Source organism: Morus notabilis, unplaced genomic scaffold (assembly GCF_000414095.1).
Source record: "Morus notabilis unplaced genomic scaffold, ASM41409v2 Scaffold395, whole genome shotgun sequence".
Lineage (NCBI taxonomy): Eukaryota > Viridiplantae > Streptophyta > Magnoliopsida > Rosales > Moraceae > Morus > Morus notabilis.
Window position 1 is genome coordinate 53,932 of NW_010359475.1, and position 11,744 is coordinate 65,675.

The 11,744-nt window shown below is 34.6% G+C and overlaps 1 protein-coding gene across 1 annotated transcript; it reads left to right on the forward strand.

Annotated features, from left to right (window-relative positions):
- The first annotated feature begins 476 nt into the window (after positions 1–476).
- On the forward strand, positions 477–8,793 carry LOC21385681 (probable LRR receptor-like serine/threonine-protein kinase At3g47570). The gene is made up of 4 exons (XM_010094486.2): positions 477–585; positions 980–1,111; positions 4,778–7,375; positions 8,311–8,793. The coding sequence occupies exons 1-4, from the start codon at positions 477–479 to the stop codon at positions 8,778–8,780; spliced, it is 3,309 nt and encodes a 1,102-aa protein (XP_010092788.2). The 3' UTR covers positions 8,781–8,793.
- The last annotated feature ends 2,951 nt before the right edge of the window (positions 8,794–11,744 follow it).

Sequence of the window (11,744 nt, forward strand, 5' to 3'; positions counted from 1 at the left end):
AAAACTCCTATTTTAAAGTGGTGTGCTTAGTGCCCATGTTTTTTCCAAGTTGCATGATGGCCCCGTCAAATTATTTGACTAACTAAGCGAATTAAAATATGTGATCTACTGCTTATACGTTTAGACAAAGGATTATTTACAAAATTAGGGCAATAAACTTCTTGATCTCTCTACTAATATAGCTTTTATCTTTACAGATATCGTGTTCTATAATCTATTTTCCTAAACAGCTAGAAAGACACACATGTGAAACTGACCCAATACACTTCAGGAGTCCAATTTAACCCCAAAAGTTCATTATATATATATATATAAACTATTTCACATCATCATCCACTTTTCATGTGAGACAACACATGCACTTTTTTCAACAATCTCTCTCTCATGTGTATTTTCACCGAGTTCCCCCTCGAACTAAAATTTCTAATAGCCGACACGTCCTAGCATCACACTTCAAACTGGAGCCAAACTCGAGCATGGATAAGAGCCGAAAGCATGCGAGTCCACCGAATACTCCACCATCCGCACCTGCAACAGCACCAACTGCGCTCTTCACGGGAGGCAACGTGGGAACTGAAACTGAGTGTGATCACTTAATCCATACGAACCATCAGCTCTTATACCACTTGTTGGGAAGACATAATTGTGAAATTGGCCAAATACACTTCAAGAGGCTCATCTTGACCTAAAAAGTTAATCTATTAAGTCTTAAGTCATTCTATATATATAACCTATTTAACATTCACTTTCTATACTCAACAAAACATACTTTTGATTTATTCTCCAATTGTGTATTGCCAATCCCTTTATCTGATGTTCCAGAGTCTAGTACTTCCTCCACTCGACCAACTTGTGTCACTAGACCTCCGTCTGAACTTCAGGACTATCATTGCTACTCCCTTACTCATTCCACATCATCCACTCTCTAAAGTCCTCAATTATGACAAATTATCTCCCTCATATTGACCCTTTGTGTCAGCCATCTCTTCCCATTTCGAACCTACCACATATGGTCAGGCTGTTTCACTCCCGGAGTGGCGAGATGCTATGTTTGCTGAATTGCAGTCTCTTGTGAGTAATAGCACGTCGTCCTCCACTACTTTGCCTCCAGGTAAACATCCCGTTCAGCGGCGGAGCCAAAAACTTTTGCCAGTAGGGGGCTAATTACTAAATGAATTTTTTTTTTTAAATAAATATTTATTAATGCACTATAATTGTCCTTAATGAGTTTTCATGCCTGGAAAATGTTGCATAATAACTTTATTATCAAGGCTATTGAAAAGTACGTCTTTCTCAATGGACACAAGAAATTGTCATTCATAAACTGATCTCTCATTGAATTGCATAGTCGATTCTTTCACAAAATTCATAGCAAAAAATACCCTCTCCAGCAGTACTAGCAACCGGTAGAATTAATGCTAATGTTAGAAGCCGATAAACTTGTGGATAGACGTTCTTCTTTCTTGTCTCAACCATTTTCTGTGCAAGATTACCAATACTTTTTAATCCCAAAAACTGCTCACTAGAACCCATATTGATGATGTAAGTTTCAAGTTGAGTAGCAAGTACCATGAGCTCCACGACAGAAAACTCTTCTGGATAATACTCAAAAAATTCGATTAAATTTGATAAACTTTTAAAATACCTCTTCATACCTTTTTAATAAATTGTCACCTAAATATTAGAAATTCATAATGAATTTTTTATTTATTTTTTTTATACAATACAGATGAATAAGTAAACATTATGATTGTAGGGTTTTTGACTAATCAAATCTTTTCCCCTAAAAGAAATAATCAAATTATATTCTCTAAAATATAATAGTAATAGCAATTCAACAATTTCCTTTCAAAGTTCCATAATTAACCATTATAATTCAAAAGTAATCATATTCTACTCTCTACAATTCAACAATTCCCTTTCAAAGTTCAATAATTAACCATTATAATTCAAAAGTAATCATATTCTACTCTCTAAAATACAATTGTAAGAACAATCTAACAATTCAAGTCTCTCTAAAAATTCAACTATGAACCATTATAATTCAACCAATAATAGAATTATAAAAATGAGTACAAAAATAAAAACTATTGAGAAAATTACCTATATGAAGGTCGGAGGCACATGAGCAATCCTCTAATGAAGGGTCTTGGTCCTCTTGAAGACTTGGACAACAAGACAAAAGTGTCGTCCATCAGTTATCTCTTTGAAATCGTATAAAGACAATGGTGTTAAGAGATTAGAGACTCAAGATTCAAGTGTGCTTTTTTTTTTTTTTTTTTTTTCAGTCTCTAATGGCTGATGCTTGATATTGAAATTGAATCAGACAAATGGGGGAGGAGTAGAAAAGTCGTAGAAAGTGGACAGCTACTTGGGGAAAGGATGTTTTTCATTGTTCTTTTTTCTTTTAAGTAATATAAACAGGCCTTTGAAATGTTAGTAGACCACATTTATAATTATTGGGCTATTACAAAAGGGGTTTTTGGTTACCAAAGGAGGACTTTAGTGGGGGCTTATTAGTACTACAATAGTATTAAGGATGTCATGTGGTGGCCTCTATGGAGTCACATGTTGGCCTCCACTTTTTCTCTATGTTTTTTTTTTTTTTCTCTATTTTCTTTTCTTTTTTATTTTTAGACTTTTTTTTATATTTTTCTTCTCTCTTTTTCTTTCCTACCTATTGCTTTTTTTTTTTGGCCCACTATTGCTTACCTATTGCCTTTAATAGTAATTTTCTTTTGTTTTCATTCCCTAAGTGTAAATGAGTTTTTGAATACGAACGGAGGAAACATAGAATCAATCATGCATAATGTTTCATTTGTCACTTTATAAAAAGAAAATCTTATGTTTATACTGAAACACTTTTGCCTAATTTAAAACATGCATTTTGATCCTTTTGCTTTTTGTTCAATTTAAAACTTAAGTTTTCTAATTTTGTCTTATTAAACTTTATCTCCTAATATGCTCTCATTTAAACAATTTCAAATATATGCTTGCCTAAATTTTTTTTTTTTGTTGTTAATATTTCTTTTTTCTAAATGTGCGTATCTAAAAAATATAGGGCCCGTTCACTTCGCTGATTCGAGTTTGTAATTCGAGTTGAGATGTGATTTTGTATGAGAGCTTTTTACTGTAACAAAAAAGTTAGATGTGATTGTTTCTGAGAGCTTTTTACTGTAGCAAAACTCGAATTCTAAACTCGAATCGGCGAAATGAACGAGGCCATAACATACTCAATAATCACACGCCGTAGCGCGTGTTTCAATTAATAATATTTAAAAAGGAAAAAAAAAAACGTCAAGATTACCCAAAAACTTTTTGAGTGGGGGCTTGAGCAAGCTGTCCTCCGTCCCATCCTGGGTGTACGAGGTTAAATTGCGCGCTGATGCATTATGGCTCTTTGGAGCCTGATAAGGCCCGTTTAGTGGCGCCATATGCCATGGTAACATTTTTCTTTTTTGGATATTTCATATCTATTTGAATGGGTGTGTTTTTACGTTTCAGAAAGCAACCTAAGCATGAGTCATAGTTTAGAAACGAATAACTCTAGATATTTTCAGAGGTCTTTGTAAAAATAACTCAATAGGAAAATTTTATTAGTAAAATAACTTTTTAAAAACTTTTATTTGCAAAATGACTTTCTTTACTCCAGAAACGTTCCCTGAAAATTTTCTCCTCTTCCGCCCAAATAGAATAGAAAATCATCTTCTAAACCACTTCCTATCCTCTCTCTCCTCCACCATTCCGCACAACCTCAGCTAAATTCTCATGCGTATATATATACACACATATATATATATATTTATAGAAATCCAAACCCTAGCTCTGAATCTCCGGCCTCGTCCCACAAGCCATCCTCATCTCCCGCCGTCTCTCACCGCAAATCCCGCTGGCAACAACCTACTAGCGCCGCCGCCGCCGAGCTCAGCCCCAATCTTGCCGGATTTCGCGTTGATATTGGAAATAAATAAAATTAAAATTAAAAAGTCATTTTCTTAATTTTACTTTTTCACTTGGTTATTTTAACCAAATTCCCATATTTCCATGTGTCCAATGCCGTCAAATTTTTTGGTGGAACTGGAAATCAGGAGTTTTTTTTTTTTTTAAAACATTTCACTTTGGTGTAATTTTTATGTTTTAAAGTTTGAGGTAGACAAAGACGCATGCCATAATAGATGGGATTTTTAAAATGAATTCACAAGAGTTAACACTATAATTTTGTGGTTAATGCACGTGTTTAACGTAGGTAATCAGAAATTCTGAGATACGCATTTGATGTAATTTAAGATCCCGTTCATTTCACCGATTCGATTTTAGAATTCGAGTTTTGCTACAGAAAAAAGTTTTCAGAAACAGTCACATCTAACTTTTTTGTTACAGTAAAAACTTCTCACATAAAATCACATCTCAACTCAAATTAAAAACTTAAATTAGCGAACTAAACGAGCCTAAAATTTACAAAAATATCAACACGACAGTATGAATCAAAGTCAAGTCAATCCACTTTCCTTTTGGTAACGGACCAACCAAGAATTGCAAGAATTTAAGGCGTCAACTTTCAATCAAAGTTGACCAGTACCATCCAATTTTCCATGAGAATCTTATCTTTTACGTAAGCTTCCTGCCAAGTGAGTAGATCATGCGTTCGTCTTGACTTTCCGGGTTTTAAACCCTCTGATAAACTCAAGCATTCAATCACCTTTGAACTACTTCCCTTAGAACTACTTCCTAAAATCAGCTCTGTTCTTGTTTTGTTTCCCAATCATGAAAATTTCAGGCGTTGGTTTAGCCGTGTTCTTGTCATGTCTTTCCATGCAACTCTTTCTCTTCACTTCAGCCTTCTCAAAACTTGGAGGAAACGACAAAGACAGGCTCGCCTTGCTTGAATTCAAGGCAAAAGTGACGGATCCTCTCGGAGTTCTGAATTCTTGGAATGACTCTCAACATTTCTGCGAGTGGCAAGGCGTCGTATGTAGCAGTCGACACCGGAGGGTCACTATACTCGACATCCAGTCTAGCGGGCTTGGGGGTAAGCTATCTCCTCATATTGGAAACTTGAGTTTTCTGAGGATATTAAACCTTAATAACAATAGCTTCAGCCAGGAAATCCCAGAAGAAATAGGTCGTTTGTTTCGGATTCGATCCTTAATCCTCGATTTCAATTCTTTTATTGGCAAGATTCCTCTAAACATTTCGAGTTGCTCTAAACTCAAGCACCTTTTTATACAAGAGAACAATCTTACTGGAGAAATTCCTGAAGGTGTGGGCTCATTATCCCATCTTAAGAGCCTTGCTTTCCCCTTAAACAATTTAAATGGTGAAATTCCTAGCTCAATTGCAAATCTTTCCAATTCTCTTGAGTTTTTAAATGTTGACTCAAACAATCTGCATGGAAGTATTCCAAGTAGCTTTGATCAACTGAAAAGATTGAGTTATCTTTCAGTAGGTGACAATAAGTTGACCGGTACAATCCCTCCCTCAATATTCAATCTCTCTTTAATCCGATTCTTTTCTGTTGAAACAAATAGACTTGAAGGAAACCTTCCTCCCAAGTTGGGCCACTTATTACTTCCAAACCTCGAAACCGTTTACTTCCATACGAACCGATTCACCGGGCCAGTTCCGAGTATCTCCAATGCCTCGAAGCTCATTAACTTTCAAATCTTGTCCAATCAATTTACAGGAAAACTTCCTGATTTTTCTGGCTTGCCCAGTTTGAAGATTCTTCTATTGCAAGAAAATAATCTTGGATATGGCGAGGATGATGACTTGAAGTTTCTCTCTTCTCTTGTCAATTTGACTAATTTGGAGCAGTTAGCCATTAGCCAAAACAACTTGGGAGGAGTGTTGCCTGAATGTATAGGCAACTTCTCAGCGAAGTTATGGTTACTTATGTTGGGAAGCAATGCGATTAAAGGAAGCATTCCCACGGGGATCGGAAATCTTGTCAACTTACAGGGATTGGGTATTGAAGACAATCAAGTAATCGGTCATATACCAAGCTCAATAGGTAAATTGCAAACGTTGTACGAGCTTGATTTACAAAGTAATAACATAGCAGGTACCATTCCTTCTTCTTTTGGGAATTTAACATCATTGAACGTGTTAGGGTTGAGATCGAACAACCTACAAGGAAGCTTACCATTAAATCTTGGAGAATGTAAGAATTTGCGGGAATTGGATGTTTCTCAAAACAATCTTAATGGTACCATTCCAAAAGAGGTGCTTGGTTTTCCATCCATCACACTTTTAGCTTTACATCATAACTATTTTACTGGTCATATTCCTGAAACACTCGGTACCTGTATAAGCTTGGAATCCTTGTATTTACATGAAAACTTATTCCAAGGGAACATTCCTCAGTCCCTTAAATCTTTGATAGCAATTGAAGAAATTTACCTCTCTCACAATAACTTGTCTGGAAAAATTCCAACCTTCTTGGAGGGTTTTCGGTACTTGCAAATACTAAATTTGTCATTTAACAACTTTGATGGTGAGATCCCTACCCAAGGAATCTTCAAAAATGCAAGTGCCATCTCCATCATAGGAAATACAAAGCTTTGTGGAGGTATACCTCAGTTAAGTTTTCCCAAATGCCCTGCCATTAAGAAGAACAAAAAAACTCGTAAGCCGAAGATCATAATTGTCTCAGCTGTGTGTGGAGTTGTTGCCCTCATGCTTGTATCTCTGTTTACAATGCTTACTTGCTCGACAACGAAAAGAAATGCCAAGTCAATTTTCGCAACTCGGTTTGGGATTTCTTTCTTGGAAGTATCATATCGAGATCTTCTTAAAGCGACTGATGAGTTTTCTTCAGCAAATTTGATTGGTACCGGAAGTTTTGGGTCCGTATACAAGGGAACGTTGAATCAAGAAAATAGATTGATTGTTGCTGTGAAAGTCTTAAACCTTCAAACTGCAGGAGCAATAAAAAGTTTTATAGCAGAATGCAAAGTCCTGAAGAGTATTAAGCACCGAAATCTAGTCAAACTTCTCACAGCATGTTCAAGCACTGATTTTCAAGGGAATGATTTCAAAGCTCTGGTGTATGAGCTAATGATCAACGGGAGTCTAGAGGAGTGGTTGCATCCTCGTCAAGGGTTGAATTCGGAAGAAGAGAGACATTTGAGTCTTATCCAACGAATAAACATTGCTATTGATGTGGCGAATGCTCTGGATTACCTGCACAATCACTGCCATGTTCCAATAGTTCACTCGGACTTAAAACCAAGCAACATTCTCTTGGATGACGACATGACTGCTCATGTTGGAGATTTCGGATTGGCAAGGTTCCTCGGCAATCCTTCTCTTCCATTTTCTTCATTTCAAAGCAGCTCCATTGGAATAAGAGGTTCCATCGGCTACACTGCCCCAGGTAACTTGGAAATTATTTGTCTTCTTTAATTATTTCTGTGACAGTTTTATATTTCTACTGACTAACCCCAATTGATACTTAAACATTCATTTACATTATTATGTGCAATACTCTTACGGAAGTACTCATTTTTCATATAATTTTTTCAGTCCAATTATTTTAAATCATTTCAAAATGTTCCTAGTTCTCATTGAGTGTTGGTTATACATCAACTCATGCAGCCGTACAACTTATCTATAGGAAGATTATCGTTAATTATTTGCTTTTCAAATTGGGCCTTTGTCTTCAGGATTTTTTTTAGGGAAATAGTAAAAAATAGGCCAATATAAAAGGCTTAAGAAAGTATATAGGCTAATTTTTAGTTATAGAAATTAATAGGTTATAACTTGTCAAGTTATGGTTCATAACCAAATAAGTTATGAACAAACTTATCAAGTTATGGTTCATAACCAGACAAGTTATGGACAATTATGGACAATAACTTGTCAAGTTATGGTTCATAACCAGACAAGTTATGGACGAAAACAGTAATTTGGCCTATTTATTAACTTATGTAAACTATTGACCTATTAATTTTAATTCATCTCAAGTCTTGGCCTATTTCCCTCTTTCTCCTTTTTTTTATTTGTTTTAGGATAATTATGTTTATTTCCTTTTTGTGATAAACGTTAGAATTTTGGACTTTGAATTCTACTAGAGATAGGATTACTAGTTTTGACTTTATTGTTATTTTGTCATGCAGTTTATTTGATCATTATTAATTATAAAAATTCTTTAGAGTTCTCTGAACACCTCTGCATAATTTTAGGCCTTCCTCTTTGAGTCAATGAATTGTTTCCATGTCAAAAGAAATGAACAAAACATGAAAATGTGGTATACACATTTGCAGCTATAAATGGATCCGAAATTCCTCACTAACATATTTATGCTAATAGAGTACGCAATGGGTGCCGACCTATCAAAAGAAGGGGACGTATATAGCTTCGGAATCCTTTTGTTGGAGACGTTTACAAGAAAGCGACCAACACATGAAATGTTCAAAGATGATTCAACTCTCCATAATTTTGTAAAGACGTCATTGCCAGAAAGACTTGTTCAAGTAGTGGACAGAGCTCTTCTCATCGGAATCGATCAAGCGGAACACAGAACATCGACGAGAGAAGTTAGTGCATTGAGATTGATGAGTATGCCAAATTCTCAGATGATCATGCCAAATTCTCAGATGATCATGAACACTAATACGGGGAAATGCTTACATTCAATCCTCAAGATTGGAATTTCTTGTTCAGAAGAGACACCGAAAGAGAGGATGAACATGGGAGATGTCGTCAAGGATCTAATACATGTCAAAAGTGCCTATTTGGGTGCTGAAATCCGTAATAATCGGCGGCCAGGAACTAGCTGAGTAATAGGTTAAGTTTTTTAGTACGTATTTATGTTTACTTGGTACTTTTTGTATCTGTATTTAGATTAGATTATTCCCATAATGATGCATACTATTTTTTATATAGAATCTAATTAAACATCTAGAACACTGTACTGCTCAAGGTTTGGTTTTCAGTATATATATGGAAGCAAATAAACATTAAAATAAGCAAAATGATCATATGAAATTTATAAAACCTTTTTGGTGATAAAATTTAATTCCGTAACTAACATATTACCATTGTTCTTAATAGGCTGCATTCATGACAAGGGGGGACTTGCTTGGTAAAATTATGAAAAGAGACATCCATCATTGTACTAGCTAGGATAAAATTACTTTCGGCAGCTTAATAAATTTACCCACTTTAAGATTTTTTTTTTATTAGCACTTTTTATACCTCCAAAAATAAATCATATTCCCTAGTTCTGATAATCGATGTCGAGAATAGGTCGATTAATGCAAAGAGAATGGAAAAAATGCGAAAAACATGTATTTTTTTTTCTTATAGTTCAAGCCTTTCCTTCTCTCTCTCTTTTTTTTGTTTTTTTGTTTTCCTCTTTCTTTGCGTAATTTGTAACTCCAAATGCTCTTCTTTCTTTTATTTTATTTTCTTTTGTTTTGCTTTCCTTGTTTTCTACAGAGCATAATGGAAAGGACACAAACTTTAATTCCAACTTCTTTTATTAACTTTTATAGTTGTGAGTTGCCATTAATTCATTGTTAACGAAATTAGTAATTATTAATTGACATGATAATCTTTTAATACTTAAAAAAAAAAGTGACAACTCAATTCAGTTGGTACAGTGAAGTTAAGATTAAAATTACTACACTGGCATTTTTCTTCTTTAAATATTGGAAGTGCCAAAAGACCTTAAGGATATTCACAGGTTTTTGATACACAGGAACGTAAAACTTCTTAAATCTTTATGTAGAGACTCCTGTACTTTTAGACCTCACTGCAAAATTTTTTCCAAGTGCACGGGTCGCAAAAGTAATAAAGTGACTAAAAAGTCGAATATCGTCTCACAAGGATTGAATTTTTTAGAATTAAACTAACTACCATGAGTGTTTGTGACTAAATTTTATCTAGGCAAGCGAAATATTAAAGCTAGAACACAAGATCTAACCAAATAAGTAACTAAATATTGAAACTATGACGGGAAATAAAAATAATGATAGAGATCTAGGGTTTTTACTACGCTTCATTCTACCTATGTCTACCTATTTAGTGGTTGCTAATTAATTTAACTCAATTCATTAATCTAAGATTTCTAAGTTAGTCTTGCTACCTCTCCCGAGCGTCAAGGAAGACAACATGTGCAAATAAACAAGCCAATATCCTATCTAACTTGGGTATAAACACATTCATTAAGCTCAACCATTCAATAATTATCTAAGCATTTGATCACCTCCCGGGCTCATAATTACCAAGATTCTCATGTAATGACTGGAAAATTTGTTGAAGAAATTATTGTATAAGATGAAATTTTTTAGAATTCTTTGTATTATAAATATGAATACTCTTATGATAAGTATTTGTTGATATTGATATTGAATAGCAAAGTACAAGCTAAAAGCCAGAAATTTCTGAACTATGATACAGTTATTGACTTTCGGACTGTAATCAAGAAAGAGGCACAGAACGATGTGTTATTCCCATAAGAGGACAAACACATGAATATTAAGTTTAAGAAACAAAAAAGAATTGAAAAACATGAGTCTTAGAAATAATTAGAACTGAGAGCATACGAAAAAGGGCTTCGGAAGGCCGAACTGAGAAAATTAGGGTTTTCGACCGATTAGGGTTGACCGAGTCGAAATTGTTGACCAAGAGTCGACTAATAGGTCACTCTTGAAAAGTTAGTCAAGGTTGAGTAAAGTTGACCAAGTTGACCAACTGTCCGAAAAACACGGGTAAAACGCATACCGAATAGGAATTAAACTGAACCGAAATATGATAGTTATTAACAATGAATGGTTGAGATTTAAGGTGATTAAATGGATTGAGGGCTGAGATTAGGATACCTAGAAAGAGAGGATATGGCCAGCCAAGACTTAGGGGAGAAGCCAAATAGATATTTTGAGTTTTTTTTTACAAAAAAGACCATAGAAAGTGCCAAAATTACACCTAGGTCCCTCCTCTCTTTTTGTGAACGGTTTTATAAAGAAAAAATACAAGAAAAATGTTCATTTCCATGCATGAAAACAGGGAGCACTCAGACAAAGAAAGAGAGAAAAAAAATTCCCAAAGTGAGAAAAACGAGTTCAAATCGAAGTCAGCGGAAAACTACCGTTGATTAGCGTTACCGGAGCTTGTAATTCATTCTTCTAAGGTAAAATTTCAATTTTTTTCTTCATTTTTCACATTGGCTGCACATCCATGAATAGTAGAAACCATGGAAAAAAATTTCTAAGAAAAGTATGTTTTTTCTTTTTTTTTATATGGATGTGTCCAATTTCTATATTCGTTTATCCTGATTCTAGATCTTGATGAGTTGTGTATGCAGTCTGGAATTTATTATAGTGCAAGTGAAACAAAACCCATGCTTCGGGTGGAAATAGGTCAAGTATTTTTTGTTTCATAAATAGTCTCCAAGATTTCTTTTATAGATTATGTATTAGAGAACGTGATGCTATGTAATAGAGAACATGATGACGCTAATGATGGCAAAAAGCAAAAAAAAATAAACAAACGACGAAATAAAAAAACAAAAGAAATTTAGCTCACGAAAAGCTATACAATCTCATCACATAGTTGTGACAAGCGAAGCATGACTGTCATCTATGCCCAATATCTGGGGAAGGATCTGTTCTTCCCTCGCCTAATGAAATTTTTTCTCATGTTTTTTCTTATGCATATCCTTAGCTAGTTTTTTTTTTTTTTTTCCTTCCTCCACTGACGAAACGTTTCTTAAGTAGCACTTTATATATAAATATATATAT

Coding starts and splice junctions, on each gene's coding strand:
- LOC21385681 (XM_010094486.2), top strand. CDS start 477: ATGGATAAGAGCCGAAAGCATGCGAGTCCACCGAATACTCCACCATCC. Junction 1,112..4,777: donor CTCCACTACTTTGCCTCCAG/GTAAACATCCCG, acceptor TGAAAATTTCAG/GCGTTGGTTTAGCCGTGTTC. Junction 7,376..8,310: donor CATCGGCTACACTGCCCCAG/GTAACTTGGAAA, acceptor TTATGCTAATAG/AGTACGCAATGGGTGCCGAC.